The 15,238-nt window shown below is 44.2% G+C and overlaps 1 protein-coding gene across 11 annotated transcripts in view; it reads right to left on the minus strand.

The window, feature by feature from the left end:
* SCN8A (sodium voltage-gated channel alpha subunit 8) overlaps positions 1-15,238 on the minus strand; it is an 89,317-nt gene that overhangs the window by 62,563 nt on the left and 11,516 nt on the right. For 6 of the 11 annotated variants that reach the window (XM_024214762.2, XM_024214767.2, XM_024214766.2 and 3 more), the window contains exons 2-5: positions 9,447-9,565; positions 5,785-5,874; positions 5,402-5,530; positions 2,660-2,751 (exon numbers count right to left, since the gene is read on the minus strand). In XM_024214762.2, the coding sequence (XP_024070530.2) occupies positions 2,660-2,751; positions 5,402-5,530; positions 5,785-5,874; positions 9,447-9,565 (430 nt within the window). Of the gene's footprint in view, positions 1-2,659; positions 2,752-2,883; positions 2,976-5,401; positions 5,531-5,784; positions 5,875-9,446; positions 9,566-15,238 lie in introns of all 11 variants that reach the window. The other 5 variants (XM_024214769.2, XM_024214761.2, XM_024214770.2 and 2 more) reach the window with 1 other exon arrangement.

A 15,238-nucleotide genomic window follows, 5' to 3' on the forward strand; every position in this document is an offset into this window, starting at 1 on the left:
CAAGGGACAGGAAGCAGGGGGGGGGTTGGATGGGGCGGAGGTTCAAGGGGGCAGCCAGGGGCAGGGAGAAGGGGGGGTTAGATGGGTCAGGGGTTGGGGGCGCAGTCAGGGGACAGGCAGCAGTTGGATAGGCATGGGAGTCCCAGGGGTTTGTCAGGGGACAGGTAGGGGGCGGGGTCCTAGGGGGAAAGTTGGGGGGGGTCTCAGGAGGGGGCAGTTGGGGACAAGAACCAGTGGGACTTAGATAGGGGGTGGGGTCCTGGGGGGCAGTTGGGGCAGGGGTCCTAGGAGGGGGTGATCAGGGGACAGGGAGCAGGGGGGTTGGATGGGTTGGGGTTTCTGTGGGGGGCAGTCAGAGGGAGTGGATGGGGGCAGGGTGGGGCTACCCTCCCTCCCCGTGGAGTGTCCTATTTTTTGAATGTTAAAATATGGAATCCCTACTCACAGTGCAGCTCTCCATTCACAGCAGGCTGCAGCATGAGGTCTCAGCTTCCTCCCTCCCTCCCCCCTTTCCTGTTGGTAGTGGCCAAGGGAATGCTGGGAAATGTAGTTCTTTCCCTGCTCCAGGGCTGGCTCTATAGGCAGGGAGCTAACCAAGGAACTACAGCTCACAGGGCCCCCTGTTGGTTCTCAGCTCCCATGCTGGATCCCTGCTGCCCCTGCAAATGGGCTGCCCCAAGCACCTGCTTGCTTTGCTGGTGCCTAGAGCCGCCCCTGGTGACCAAAGCTCTGCCCATTTCCAATTCTAGCCTTAGAATTCAATGCATTCAGTACTGTAACAAGGCAGCACAGCCACTAACACTTTCCTGCAAACTGGCTATTCTGAACTTAACAATGGGGGGTGGGATCAAGATCCTCCCTGCTCCAAAAGCACACAGGAGCTAGAGAGGAATGTCTGTTAGCAGTTAGGAGCATGTGGCCTAGGATATGCAGCTGAACAGTTCCACATCTTTTCCTACGAGGTCAATGGCATGTTTACACACACTAACTAGGCAGTTGATTACTCTGTTTCACTCTGCTATACTGATGAATGTGAAGCACATCCTAAAGCAGTTTCAGCATACTTTTTCTTTAACCAAGGCAGTTTAAGAACTTCAGTGCACTGACAGCATCACAACTGCTCTCCAAGCAGTGCATCAGCAGCAGCAATAATCGGATAGTTCTTCCTCCTTAGGTGTGTATCTTAAGCTGTGCTGCCAACCATCCGACAAGGCTAAGTAAGAGCATTCTAATTAAGGAGCAATTCTCTATCATTCAGTGCAAGAAAAGCAGGTGGAATTTAAGAGCATCATGCAGCAGGTAGGGTTTATAAACATGGTAGGCTTGGCAGTCTGGAGGGAGGGAAAAGGCATCTGCTTCTGAGAACTCTAGTTTGCTTTTTGCAAACATACATGCAATAGCACACTGAGAAAATAGCAGGATGTTGCTGGACATTGTTTACTTAACAAGTAAAGATGGCGCTATCGCTCATTCCAGAGCAGAGCTACCTTTTGGAGAGCTGGAGAAAGAGGTAGGCTGGGCTTGACATCACTAAAAACACACAACCTGAGGTAACAATTTTACATCACTTCTCCCCCGAACCCTGGAATAGACCAACTCATGCTCCAAGGCAATCTGTATTTTCAGTGCACTTAAAGCCTTCAGAAATATTCCCTCAGTACGTTGCCAGAAAAAATAATATAAAAAACACTCCGCACTTTCCATCCCCAAAGCACTATACAAACTATCAACTTGCTAAACCTAATATCCGGGAGGCAAGTAAGCAAATCTCACTCCCATTTGCCAGATCAGAAGACAAAACAAAGGAGGTTTAAGATCAAAACTCTCCCAAGTGGCTTCTGATTTTGGGTGCCCAACTTCAGATGTGCTGAGCGCCCAAAACTCTAACAAGAAGTCCCTAGGAGATGTAGTTGCTCAGCACCCCTGAATATCAGGCTCTACTTAGGTTTCTAACGTTGGGTGTCCAAAAATTCACACACTCAAAAATAGAGGCCACACATATGAGCAGCATGGTGAGCAAAACCCACGAACTTCCGGTGCCTCATCACATGCTTCGCCCACTAAGCCAGGAAGCCACAGCGAAGGAAGCTCCATTACTTGGCACTTTAAAAACCAGACTGGAGAACGTGCTAGACGTAGTATTGCCGAAGGCTTCCCTGCACTGGCTGCAGGGCGTAGTGGATGGGCTAGGTGATCCAATAGGCCTAATTTTTATGATTGGATAAAAGCTAAAGCACTGTATGCCCTGAACAGTAGGGATCATAACACCCCTAGAATGACAGGTTCTTTATTAAAAAAAATCCCCATTAGTGTAACTCCAAAAGTTCCTGAAGTGAACTGGATGACTCCTGGAGCAAGGCACTACTCAGCCTGAGTAAGAGTGGCAGTAGCTGGCCCTTTATTTGTTTTGAATTATACACCTCAGAGTTTTCACAGAGGCTAGATATTGATAGACATGCACCTAAGAGGATGGTATAGAATTATCAGTATTCATCCAATGGTCTTGCATTATTTTTTTAAATCACTGTTGATTCATACAGACTGCAAAGCCCATCAAAAATGTCCCAGTGCCATTTTTGAAAGGTAAGTGGTGGGAGAAGTGGGGAGGAAAGAGAGAGACACACACAAGATAAGCATTAATGCTTAAAAGATTTCTCACCTGGAATAACAGAGATAGTTTTCAAAGCTCGGAGAACTCTGAAAGTTCTCAATGCTGAGACATTCCCAAGGTCCACAAACTCTGTGACATATCTGTAATGAGGGAGGTCACACACAAAAAACACAATGACAAAACACACACCAAAAAAACAACTACAGACAAAGCAATACATCACTCACAGGGGCCTGTACCCAACAGCTAACACCAACCGGAGGCCGCCTTACCTGGAATTACAGAAATAGTTTTCAAAGCTCTCAGAACCCTGAAAGTGCGCAGAGCTGAAACATTGCCTAGGTTTACAAACTCTGTTATATACCTGCAGAATTAAACCAGAGTTAATGGCACCATTGGGGTCACCTTCCTTTTAATATAATCGTTTGTAGGAAACAGACTGTAATTTACAATGCTTTAGAACTGGCATTGAGAGAGACAGAGAAAGATTACAAAGCCAAAACCAGTTTAAAAATGTCTCAAGAACATAGGCCAATTAGCCCAGCTGCATGTTTTGTTCTTTGAGCTTTCCCCAATTTGGAGTCTAATGTTTTAATACTGTATGGACCTGTGTAAAGCAATTTTAAAAAGTTACTTGGCAAAAGAAACCAGGTATGTTTGGAGAGACTGTTTCCTCAATTCAATGGGGCGTGTTGTCAATCAGAGCTATTTCACTTTCCTCCGTTTTTAATCGTCATCAACATTTGCAGTTATGCAGCATCTAAGTGCCTCACAGACAATCATTCAGTAAACTTCGCCACCTCTCTGTGAGGCACAGTTAAGTATTATCACCATTTTACAGATGGCCAGACTTGGGGCACAGAGAGGTTAAATGAATCAGTATCAAAGCCAGGAATAGAACCCAAGAGTCTTGGCTCCCAGGACGCCTATTGTAACCACTAAACAAACTGCCTCTGAAAGTAATTCTGTTTTGGGAAAGTCTGGCATTTCGTAGCTTTCCAGGCACTACGGGTCAAACTCACTGGTGTGCAGAAGAACTAGCTAGACATCACCTAAGCCTCGTGAGTGGGATTTAAATGATCTATAAGCCTTGGTGAATTTGGGACAAATCCTCCTGATATGACAGCAGTACAACCCCACTGATGGTAAGATGATTGTATGGCTATAACGTGAGTGAGCCCACAATGCTTGGTACTGATGCTTTTGAGAGCCTGACAGTCTTTTCGATGTTGACATTGCCTTGCTTATTAACTTACCATCCAGCTGCACAACAAATGATATTGGATGAGATTTTCAAAAGGAGTTAGAGGAGTTAGGTTCCCAATTTACAATAAATTGCACCTAACTCCTTTAGGCGCCTATGACAATCTCAGGCGTTGACTAGTTGAATTTAAGGCCTCATTTGCATTTCTTGAACAATGCATCTTTTAGTCAACAATACATAGAAAGGACAACTAGTGAAAGTGCTGGCACCCAAAAAACCCAATGCCCCAAGCCTCTGCACTCGGCCAACATTGGGGCCTGATATTTCAGAAAAGCAGAGCACCCACAACTTCAGCGAAATGCAAGTCCCCTGGACCCTTGAAAATCAGACCCCCACGCCTTCATCAATTATCTCTCCGATTTCAGTAGCCAGTGTTGGCCCTGGACAGGTGTAAAATGTGTCAAAGCAAATATGGAAGGAAAAAAATTATTCCTCTCTCAGGGGTTGGTGAGACTGTCAATGACATATTTCCACTGACGATAGCCAGGGTTGTAAGAGTGCATTAGAACAGGCCAAGAGGTGAAACACATTTTTATAAGATACAGCGTGCCAAATGTTTAGAATTCATCTCTAACTAGGAACATGAATTTAGTGGTCTACCTGCTGCAAGACACCTGGGCACTTCACTGCTTATTAGACTTGGAAGATAAGTTGATTCAGCAAAAGGGAAAGAATGAGCTAGACAAAATAAAATACTGTATGGTAAACTTCCTTTTTTGGGATTCTGAATTTTTAGCCGCAAAAGGTTAATATCTATCTATTAACCCACAAGTATCCAAAATGCTGCCCAAGAAATCCCAACATGCAAACCGAAGCCATGGAGGGAGTCAGCGGTGGAGCAGGGATTTAGAAATTCCTAGTTCCCATCCCCTTGCTCAGCTCACCAGAACATGCCAACTCTCTGGCGTAGGGGTAAAGCTAGAATGCTGGGCACTAATTACAAAACCCTACCTCATCATAGGTAAGTGGCCCCCAAACTGTGGGGTGCGCCCCCTCAGGGGGCGTGCAGAGGAACTTTGGGTGGGCACAGAGTGGGACCCCGGGCCAGGGGAGGGAGGCAGGGAGGGAGCGTCACCCAGCTTTGCTCTGCCCCTAGCCGCAGCTCCGCTCCACTCCACCCCAGCTCTGCCTTCATTCCTTCTCCACCCTCAGGCCAACTCCACTCCTAGCCCCAGCTCCCTACTGGTGGGGGGGGCCGCGCAAAAGGAAAAGTTTGGGCACCGCTGCCATAGGTGCATATTCAGAAAGCTGTGATTTGCCCCAAACATGTCCAAGTCAAAGCCATTGTAAGCAGATGCAGCTCCACTAATTTTAGTGGAGTTGCATTTAGCTCTCTCTTTATCTCAGGACTTCACTGAAAATAAAAGCCAGAGTCTAAACTTTGATCTTTTTGGTGACCACTTTAAGATTTCCTTGGCTTTTCCTTTTTTCCTATGCACCTGTCTCACACGAAGATTCAACCCCCTTCCACATTTCATGTACACACATAGAACTGGTAACAGGAATAACCTGAAAGTGCAACTTACGCCATCATGATGACACTGAAATCTAGCCAGTTCCATGGATCGCGAAGAAAAGTAAAACCATCTATGCAGAAACCTCTTGCAATTATTTTCACAAGTGATTCAAATGTATAAATACCAGTGAATGAGTACCTGTTAAAAGGGAAGTCAAAAACAGAACTCTGCTAAGAACAATGTGGTAAAAATATAATTTCAGTTATGAAAAAATCTTTTCAAATATATTAACTTAACAAATCAAGGGGTTATAAAACCCCTATCCTACTCCCACTGACTTAAATGGGAGCAAGAACAGGCTTATTGAATAAATGAAACAAAATTCTGCAAGAATTTAAGAAAAAAAATTTGAAGTATTTAAAAAGAGAAAGATACAAAAAAATGCTACTTACTCCACATTCTTCGACCATTCAGGTGGGTTACTAAAAGTCATGAATACACAGTTGGTCAAAATAGTGGCCATAATGATCATGCTAAATAATGTAGGATGAAGTCAAGGAACAAAGGGACACGCTAAATTGGCTATTTACATCTTTGTAAAATTCACTGCAAGATAGAGACAATTCTAATTAGAATAATTTCCAGCCAGTGATCTATTCACTATCAGCTAGATAGGACAAGAGCCAAGACAACATCCAGCAGTCACAGGAGATGGAGAAAAGAGACATTTTTGCATATAATTTTTTTCCATTTAACTATCTCATTGGTTTCCCCACAATTCTCTGATCTCTTGGACACTATGGGGCTGATTCTCCATTGCATTCTGATTTGGTAGCAGTTTATGTCCACTTTACACTTGTGCAAACAACTGCACGAGGGACAGAGCAACAGTGAACTGAGAGATATCACTCTCCAAAGGGCACTGCACACACACACACGCGGAGCACAGCATTTCACATTAGTTAATATTTACGGCAAGTTAGCACAGTTCTGTCCTGCCTCCAGGCACTGAACAGAGGAAGGTGCACACATGCTTCATGTTCATGTTCTGCAACCAAACAAGGAAAACAAAAATACTGTCTTGTCTCTTTAACATCAGACATTTTACTGCTTAGAACTAATCATGAAGGCTGTAAAATTGTAATGTACATTGAAAAAAAAAATCAGGTGTATGAATAGACTCAGACTAAGGTCAGCGGAGACCATCATGATCATCTAGTTCAGGGGTGGCCAACCTGTGGCTCCGGAGCCACATGCGGCTCCTCAGAAGTTAATATGCGGCTCCTTGTATAGGCACCAACTCCGGGCCTGGAACTACAGGCGCCAACTTTCCAGTGTGCCGGGGGGTGCTCACTGCTCAACCCCTGGCTCTGCCACCATTCCACCCCTTCCCGCCCCCTCCCCGACCCAGCCGTGCCCTTGCTCGTCCTCCCCCCCCCTCCCCCCGAGCCTACTGCTTGCCACGAAACAGCTGATCAGGAGGTGCAGTGGGGGAGGGGAGGCGCTGATCGGCGAGGCTGGGAGTCTCTGGAACTGGAAGGGGGGTGCTGCTGATGTATTTCTGTGACTCTTTGGCAATGTACATTGGTAAATTCTGGCTCCTTCTCAGGCTCAGGTTGGCCACCCCTGATCTAGTTGGACCTCCTGCACATTGCAGGCCAGAGAAACTCACCCACACACTCCTGTAAATAAAACAGAGTCCCTACCTCGTACTTCATAACAATTTACATTCATCCTTTAAGTGAAACATCCCCCCAGACAACTTCATCTACATCCAGGAATAGCAACACAATCTGCTGGTAAATGAAATGAGTGAGCAGCATCGGATTACATCACTTGTAGTCAGAAACCTGGCTAGGATTTCAGTTTGGGGTTTTTTCCAACTGCATGAAACATGGGGTGCATTTGATAGGATATGCATAACTGCAAAGTGAATCCTACTGGACAGGTAGAGTCTAGCATCTTAGGAGACAAAGTTTCATTTCCCCCCCTGATTTTGTGCATTCAGCTGAAGGCGGCAGGTACGCCCGCCTTGCACCAGCTGCTGCCATCAAGTGACCAACTGTCCAATCCGTTGGCATGAGTCCCCTGATACGATTGCTCACTCTGGCAGGGGCGATCACTTGCATGAGCAAAAAGTGAACAAGTCTCAAATGTGTTACTCAAAAAATGAAAGGTGTTTTTTTCATAGGCAGCACATGGTTTTCATAATGTTTTTCTCCTACAAGAAATGGGGGGAAAATCCCTATGGCTCTTAAACTAAAAGACCATGAGATTGCCCCTTTCGAACTCCATCTTGTATAATCTGGTTCAGACAACTTGCAACCCACTCTTTTAACATCCACTGAAATGACCCATTGCCAAAGTAACATGAACTCCTTATACACGCAGGGTGGGATTTTCAGAAATGGTCAGCGTTAACTTAATTCTGCTGCCACTGAAGTCAACAGTAAAACTCCCATTGTCTTCAAAGGGGACAGAGTTATGTCTTGATTTCAAATGCGGCTGCATTTTTGAGAATCCTACCCTGTAACAATTTTACCAGGACCCTTCTAGGATTTACAGGCTACTGGACATAATCTAAAAATAAGCACAAGAATTCCATTTGCAATGTCAATATGTCAAGGCCTTGTATTTTCTAAAGATTCCTTCGTACATAATTTCTTCTTAAAAGTAAAGGATTACCTGGTGCTGGAGGCATGTGTTATATTCAAGGGAACTGAAATAAGGATGAAGCATAATTGTAATGATAAGCTATGATTACAGCTGCATCAAATTGAAACATAACTTTTCTCTCTCTCTGTTTCCAAACTGCCAGTCCGAGATAGATACACACACACAAATATTTTAGACACAAACTTAAATTTGATAATTTCTTTTGTAAATATGGTTTTATTATTTATAACGTCACAGGATTTTTGTTTGATGCTTCCCAAATGTGAATATACTTTTATATTTTTATGTAAATGCATTTTGTATATTTTTAAAATGCAGATACCATCAAAAGTAAATGTGTAAGTAAACAGACACCTTCTTACTAATAGTCTGATCCTTTTTTGTATTCAAGATCATATATGGAGGGTCTGAAGACAAAAAGAAGTATGTATTACTCATTACTGTTAAGAGTGATTCAGGAGCAACACAGCTGCAGCAGACAGAGATAGATTCTATTTTGACTCAGGCATCAACAGAATTGTTAACCAAGAGCCTGATCCAAAGCTATTGGGAAGTGTTTTCATCAGCTTCGGATCAGGCTTCAGTTTCACCTGCAAAATCTTTGCTTCAAAATGTTCAGATGCATACCCTTCAATTGCACCTTAGCCCATCTGTGAGAGCTACATTTACAAGCAACAAGACATAACCTAGAAACAACACAGTTCAACTCACAGATCAAGTTTCCAGCACTAGCAGCTGGAAAACACACATTTTATTTGTAAGCCAAGCCAATTTGATATGGAAGCTTTTGAGATACCACAGACCTGGGACTCCACAAGGTCTATTTTACAGTCACTTTCCAGAGTAGAAAACTAGGAATTGCCAGACTGGATAGACCCATCTCATCCAGTAACTTCTCTCTTACAACACAAGCATCAGATGCTTCAGAGAAAGTGGATCATTATGGAATAAACCTGCCCATAGAGGGAGGTTTGAAAGACACCAATAGACTTAGAGATGAATAGGAACATAATTATAAGTAAAGCACAATTGGCTGCATCTCTGGCTCATAGTTTGTTTAATGGTTTCACCAGCTAGATAAACCTTTACTTCTCTTGTGAAGCATAGCCGTAGACTACTTCTGTTCCCATATTTACTGGTTCTTGGGTACTGGAAGAATGGATGTGCGTATACACAGTGTAGTGTGGATCTTTGTAAATGAAATGTTACTGGATATGCCAGGCCTATAGGAACTATCATTACTTATTCATAAACAAAATAATTACTAATGTATAAACTTGGAGCCCAGTCCATTGGGATCCCCTTCACTGACCTCACTGAGTGTTGATTGTGTACTACAGAAATAAGTTTTAAAGCAAGTAGTAAGACAAGTCATTGATTTTTTCAAGCAGTAAAACAGCAGCAGCACAGAAGTCAATTATTAATAAAAAAAGGATATGAATGTATCAAAATTTTAATAGCTATTCTCCTAAGCAGATTAAAAGGAGTTAAAATGTACAAGGCAGGTGTGGCACTAAATCGGAAGAGTGTTTTCCCTCTGTTTAGTACTACAAAGGTCTGCAGAGAAAGAGAAAGAGAGAGAGAGAGAGAGAGTTAATGCATGAAAAATCAAAGTATGAAACATATGTACAGGAAAAAACAGGACAACTTTCAAGGCAAGAATTTAAAAGTCACACAAGAATTACATTTTCTGGTGTTTTTAAGAAGATCAGTGTTTAAGAAGTCCCCCACTCTTGGTAGAATGTGCATGCCAGAGTATCATTATTATTGGTATTATGGGACCATCTAGAGGCTGAACAAAGATCATAGCCCCCTGTGCTAAGCACTGTATAAACAGAAGCGAGAGTCCCTGGCCCTACGAGTTTACAATCTAAACAGCCAAGGCAGACAGAGTGGGAGAAAAGTAGTATTACTATCCCCACCTTACGAAGGGGGGACCAAGACCCAGAGATGTTAAGTGACTTGTCCAAGGTCATATAGGAAGTCAGTAGCAGAGCCAGCAGCTGAACCCAGACCTCAAGTCCGAGTTCAGTACCTTAACCTAAGACTATCCTTCATCTCAAATATGGCAGACACAGGGTTTCATAGATCTGTGACTCCCTCCCAATTCTGCTAATTACATTGCCACCCTGCATCAGTTTGTGGCAAGAGCACACTTTATCATCTGCAAAGGAGGAAGAAAAAGTGACATAAGCAGAAAAAAAAAATATCCTGACGCTCAACCCTGGCAGAACTGAGCAGAGCCAGGTGTCCAGCACAGACGTGCATGCTGCTCCCTGAGAGCTCTGAGCATACTGCATAATGCTGCACACACCTGAGCCATGACTGTGTATTTCCATTACCTCCTCCTCCCCAGTTAGAAATGTAAAAATTTATAGGTAAGTACCAGGCAGGGTTTCTCTCCTTGCACTTATACAAGCTGTGTAATAAACTAGGTAAGTAAATACCCACTGGGCAAAACAGGTTTTTCCTACTCAGACCTCACCTCCCAAAATATAAACCACCCATTTCATCAACCTATCAGAGCCTGTGTGACCTCCCTCATCAGACAGACCCTGCATCCCACCAGAGAGAGAGCGAACCTGCACAGCCTCCCTAGTCAAACCGATCCTTCCCTCCCCCCTATGCCCCCACCAGAGAGTGCACGTGGTCTCCCTCATCAGACAGTCCACTCTCCCCCAACACATAGGGCCTCCCTTGTCAGACTGACCACTCTCCTCCCCCTCACACATGACCCCCCTCGTCCCACCTGGAGTTGTGAATACCTTATTCCCCAAACTCTGCTCCCTTGAACAAAGCCCAACAGTTGACCTGACGACTACAGAAGCTATAAAAAAATTACAATCCAGGCGCATCCAAGTATATAAAGCATGCCCCTCCCCTGTAAAGGGAAAAAAATCCCTCATGACGACTACTGAAGATGCACCGCCCACCACCAAAAAGTTTGTCCACCTCTGGCCTAGATTTTTTTTAAAATGTTCAGTCTGAGTAATCTAAGGAGCAATATGGATTTCTCACACACACACACACACACACACACACACACACTTTAACCAGACAACATTCCCTTTAGAGGCGGGTCACCAAAGTGAAGAAGAAACCACTACATGTTATCTGCAAATGGAAGGCTACAGTTCGGCCTGAAAGCTCACAGCAGAGAGAGACTACAGAGCATCATTGGCCATTGGGTGCCTTTTTTGAAGGGATATTTTATTTTCTCCACCTTATTAAAATGCTCCTTCTTTCCCTTTGAGGGAAAAGAATTATTATCCATTTTACAGATGGGGAAAAAAGGTGAAGCACAGAGATGTAAAGTTACTGCCCAAAGCTACACCACAAGTCCATTGCAGATCCAGGATTAGAACTTCAGAATTCTTAACTCCCAACGCTTTGCTCGTTATTCCAGGCATACTATGTCTCAGTGTGTTATTGGGTTTGTAATGAGTTTCTGTATTGTCTGAGTAGTGGCATCTGCTCACTATAAAAGTGGCTGGCACATAGGACCCCAGGGCTTCTCCAGTGCTATGAGGTGGTGGGTGACTTCCAGCCCAAACCACCCTGTAGAAAGGTGAACAGACAGGTCAATTCTGCAGTGACTGGCTCACTGTAAGACAGCAGTGGAAGGATTACTTGCACTGGATCAGTTAAATTGGAAGTAGAAAGTGTTCAAACTGCCACTAAACTACTTTAACTCCAGATGATTCAGAGGTGCAGTTATGAATTCCATTGAGTTCAAAGTCCAGAAAGCCATCAATGAAGGAGTGTGTGCACACATGCGGCAACCACTAAAATAAGAAGAGAGTTAAACCAGTCCAACTTCTGTATGTTGACAACAAGATTATCATTGGCTTCAGCAGGAGTTGGGTAAGGCCCAGCATATGTGAACAATTTTACTCATACACTAGCACAAAGACCCTCCCCCCAAATACAAAAACTCTCCAGTCTAAACAGACTTGTTCACACCTACACTGGGAATCTGTGTGGGCAGTGACAATTATGAGCTGTCAAGATGTTGGAGCAGCAAAGAGTCCTGTGGCACCTTATAGACTAACAGATGTTTTGGAGCATGAGCTTTCATGGGTGAATACCCACTTCTTCGGATGCATGATGTTGGAGAGGTTCTTCCCCATTGTCCTGGAGCAGGTGAGACTATTCACAGTTGACAAGGCTCCAGGCTGAGGGGAATTGTATACTCAAATCCTGCAGGAAGTAGGACAGAGGAAAGCCATAAGGGTAAGGTTTACACAGAAAACTAGAAAGCTCCAATAATTAACAATGAAGAAAGGGAGGATCTTGCCAACTTCAAAAGAGAAGCTGCTAGTCTGACCTCAGTTGTGGGGGAGAGATATTGGAAGCACTGATTGGGAACAAGATTACAACACATTCAGAAATGTATAATTAAGTGAGGAGCAGTCCACAGGGACTCGCCAAGCAGAGGATCACACACCACATCCTTGCTAATATTCTTTTAAGTTGTTATTGCCTTGGTAGATAAGTGGAAGTGGAGGGAGGGGAGAAAAAAAGCAAGTGGATCATAATTTATTTGGATTTCAATGTCATTTGAGGCCACAGTGTGAGTGATTGAGTCACAAAGTCAGACTCCAGAAAGTATGGTGCAGTTCTGAAAGGAGACAGAATTATTGAAACAGATGAACAACAGACTGAAGGAAAGGACATTAAGGATGTTTGCGAATGGATACAACTCCAGTGAGAGAGAGAAAACATAAGGTCTACAATGGATCAGTATGACTGACATAGGAATCACCATATCAAATCAGACCAAAAACCCATCTAAACCAGTATTTCATCTCTGACCGTGACCGATACAAAATGCTAAATTTACCTTATATGCACACGCTCCTGACTGAGGGAGATTATTTCCAAACCATTTAAATTTGCTTCTGTCTCGTAATTAAGCTGGGTGGCAACAGATGAAGAATAGAGAAAAAAACAACTTCAAGGCACTTGGGCTTAGCATTCTTGGTTAATAGGCTGTGCTGTTCACTGTACCAACAGTGAGTTGTACTCGACAGTGCAAGCCAAATACAAGCTAGAAATTACAGCCTAGAAGAAAGCACAGTACAATCCAGGGGAAGAAAGAAGAGGGAAATGTTTCCAAGAGATTGTTTATCAAGCAACATGTGGGGACCACATAAAACAGGGTTGTACAATTTAACTCAAGCTCAGCCTTGCCAAATCTGGATCTGCGTTCCCCCAGTGTGCATCACTTACCAGATTGTTCTTCCAGCTCAGTAAAGTAACAGTGCACCAGTTCACACTGTCCCTGTCACAAGAAGGGACAGTTTGTTTGTTTCATTTAAACCTGCCTAAAGTAAAGTAAAGATTCTTCAGCAATCTCCCCAGGATTCTTGGATTATGTAGATTTCTCTCCCAGATGAACCACATGGCCCCTGCCCCTTGGCCTCAGACCACCTTGCAGTGCACCCAGGAAAGTACAGCTATTGTCCCTTGTCAAGTGTCCTTGGAGCCAGGTTAAACAGATGAACATTTTTAACCACTGGCAAGGAGCCCAAGCTGCAGAATTCAGATGTTCAGATCCATGGTGGTTTTGTTCTGGCCTCTCCTTTAGAATGTTTATTGTCAGTCATGATTCAAATGTACACAGCATTCTAATGGGGAACAATCTAGGATAACCCGTCACCTGAAAAGCGGACAATCCAACACAAAGAATGTAAAATATATCTATGGGCTGCAGACCACATACAAACCATCTCTGTGAGACTCACGTGTGTACAACTGGAGAGGTGAGTCTAGAACACTGGTCCTTCAATAGCAAAACACACTGGCCCCGCCCACCCAAGTGAAAGGAAGGGAACAGCCTGTATGCACTGAAAAGTTTAAACTCTAATGCACCATATCCTCTTACAGGCATCAAGAAAGGTTTCTTATGGTATATTACAGACCAAATGCAGCAGAACCCATGCATTAGAATGAAACTCATCCCCCACAGATGGCCAGCACAAGGCCTACAAATTGCCTAAAACCCCCTAACCACTCTCTCTTCAGTATTTAATCCACCCTTTGGCCCAGCCCTCAGCCTTACAGAGCCCAACACAACAGAATCCACAAGAGCCCTCTGCCAAGACAGATGTTGTTTCCCAGCAAGAATTTCTCTTAAGAAATTATTAATTATCTGGATGATGGGATGAATTGCACCCTCAGCAAGTTCGCAGATGACACTAAGGTGGGGGGAGAGGTAGATACGCTGGAGGGTAGGGATAGGGTCCAGAATGATCCAGACAAATTGGAGGATTGGGCCAGAAGAAATCTGATGAGGTTCAACAAGGACAAGTGCAGAGTCCTGCACTTAGGAAGGAAGAATCCCATGCACTGCTACAGGCTGGGGACCGACTGGCTAAGCAGCAGTTCTGCAGAAAAGGACCTGGGGATTACAGTGGACGAGAAGCTGGATATGAGTCAGCAGTGTGCCCTTGTTGCCAAGAAGGCCACTGGCATATTGGGCTGTATTAGTAGGAGCATTGCCAGCAGGTTGAGGGAAGGATTATTCTCCTCTATTTGGCACTGGTGAGGCCACACCTGGAGTAGTGTCCAGTTTTGGTCCCCCCACTACAGAAGGGATGTGGACAAATTGGAGAGAGTCCAGCGGAGGGCAATGAAAATTATTAGGGGGCTGGGGCACATGACTTACGAGGAGAGGCTGAGGGAACTGGGGTTATTTAGTTTGCAGAAGAGAAGAATGAGGGGAGATTTGATAACAGCCTTCAATTACCTGAAGGGGGGTTCCAAAAAGGATGGAGCTCGGCTGTTCTCAGTGGTGGCAGATGACAGAACAAGGAGCAATGCTCTCAAGTTGCAGTGGGGGAGGTTTAGGTTGGATATTAGGAAAAACTATTTCCCTAGGAAGGTGGTGAAGCACTAGAATGGGTTACCTAGGGAAGTGGTGGAATCGCCATCCTTAGAGGTTTTTAAGGCCCGGCTTGACAAAGCTCCGACTGGGATGATTTAGTTGGTGTTGGTCCTGCTTGGAGCAGGGGATTGGACTAGATGACTTGCTGAGGTCTCTTCCAACCCTGATATTCTATGATTCTAATTTGCCGTTTCACTAGTGCAACAAAATATTTTAGCTCCTTTGGCTAAATTAGACCATAGAGCAATAAACTAGTTAAAAGGAAAAAACAAAATTGGATTGTGGTTTAGTCCCCAGGGGAAAACATCCGTTAGCACAACAGCTAATGAACGTGCATCTCC

The sequence above is a fragment of the Terrapene carolina genome, unplaced genomic scaffold (genome assembly GCF_002925995.2).
Source record: "Terrapene carolina triunguis isolate 2854851 unplaced genomic scaffold, T_m_triunguis-2.0 Scaffold641, whole genome shotgun sequence".
Taxonomy (NCBI): Eukaryota; Metazoa; Chordata; order Testudines; family Emydidae; genus Terrapene; species Terrapene triunguis.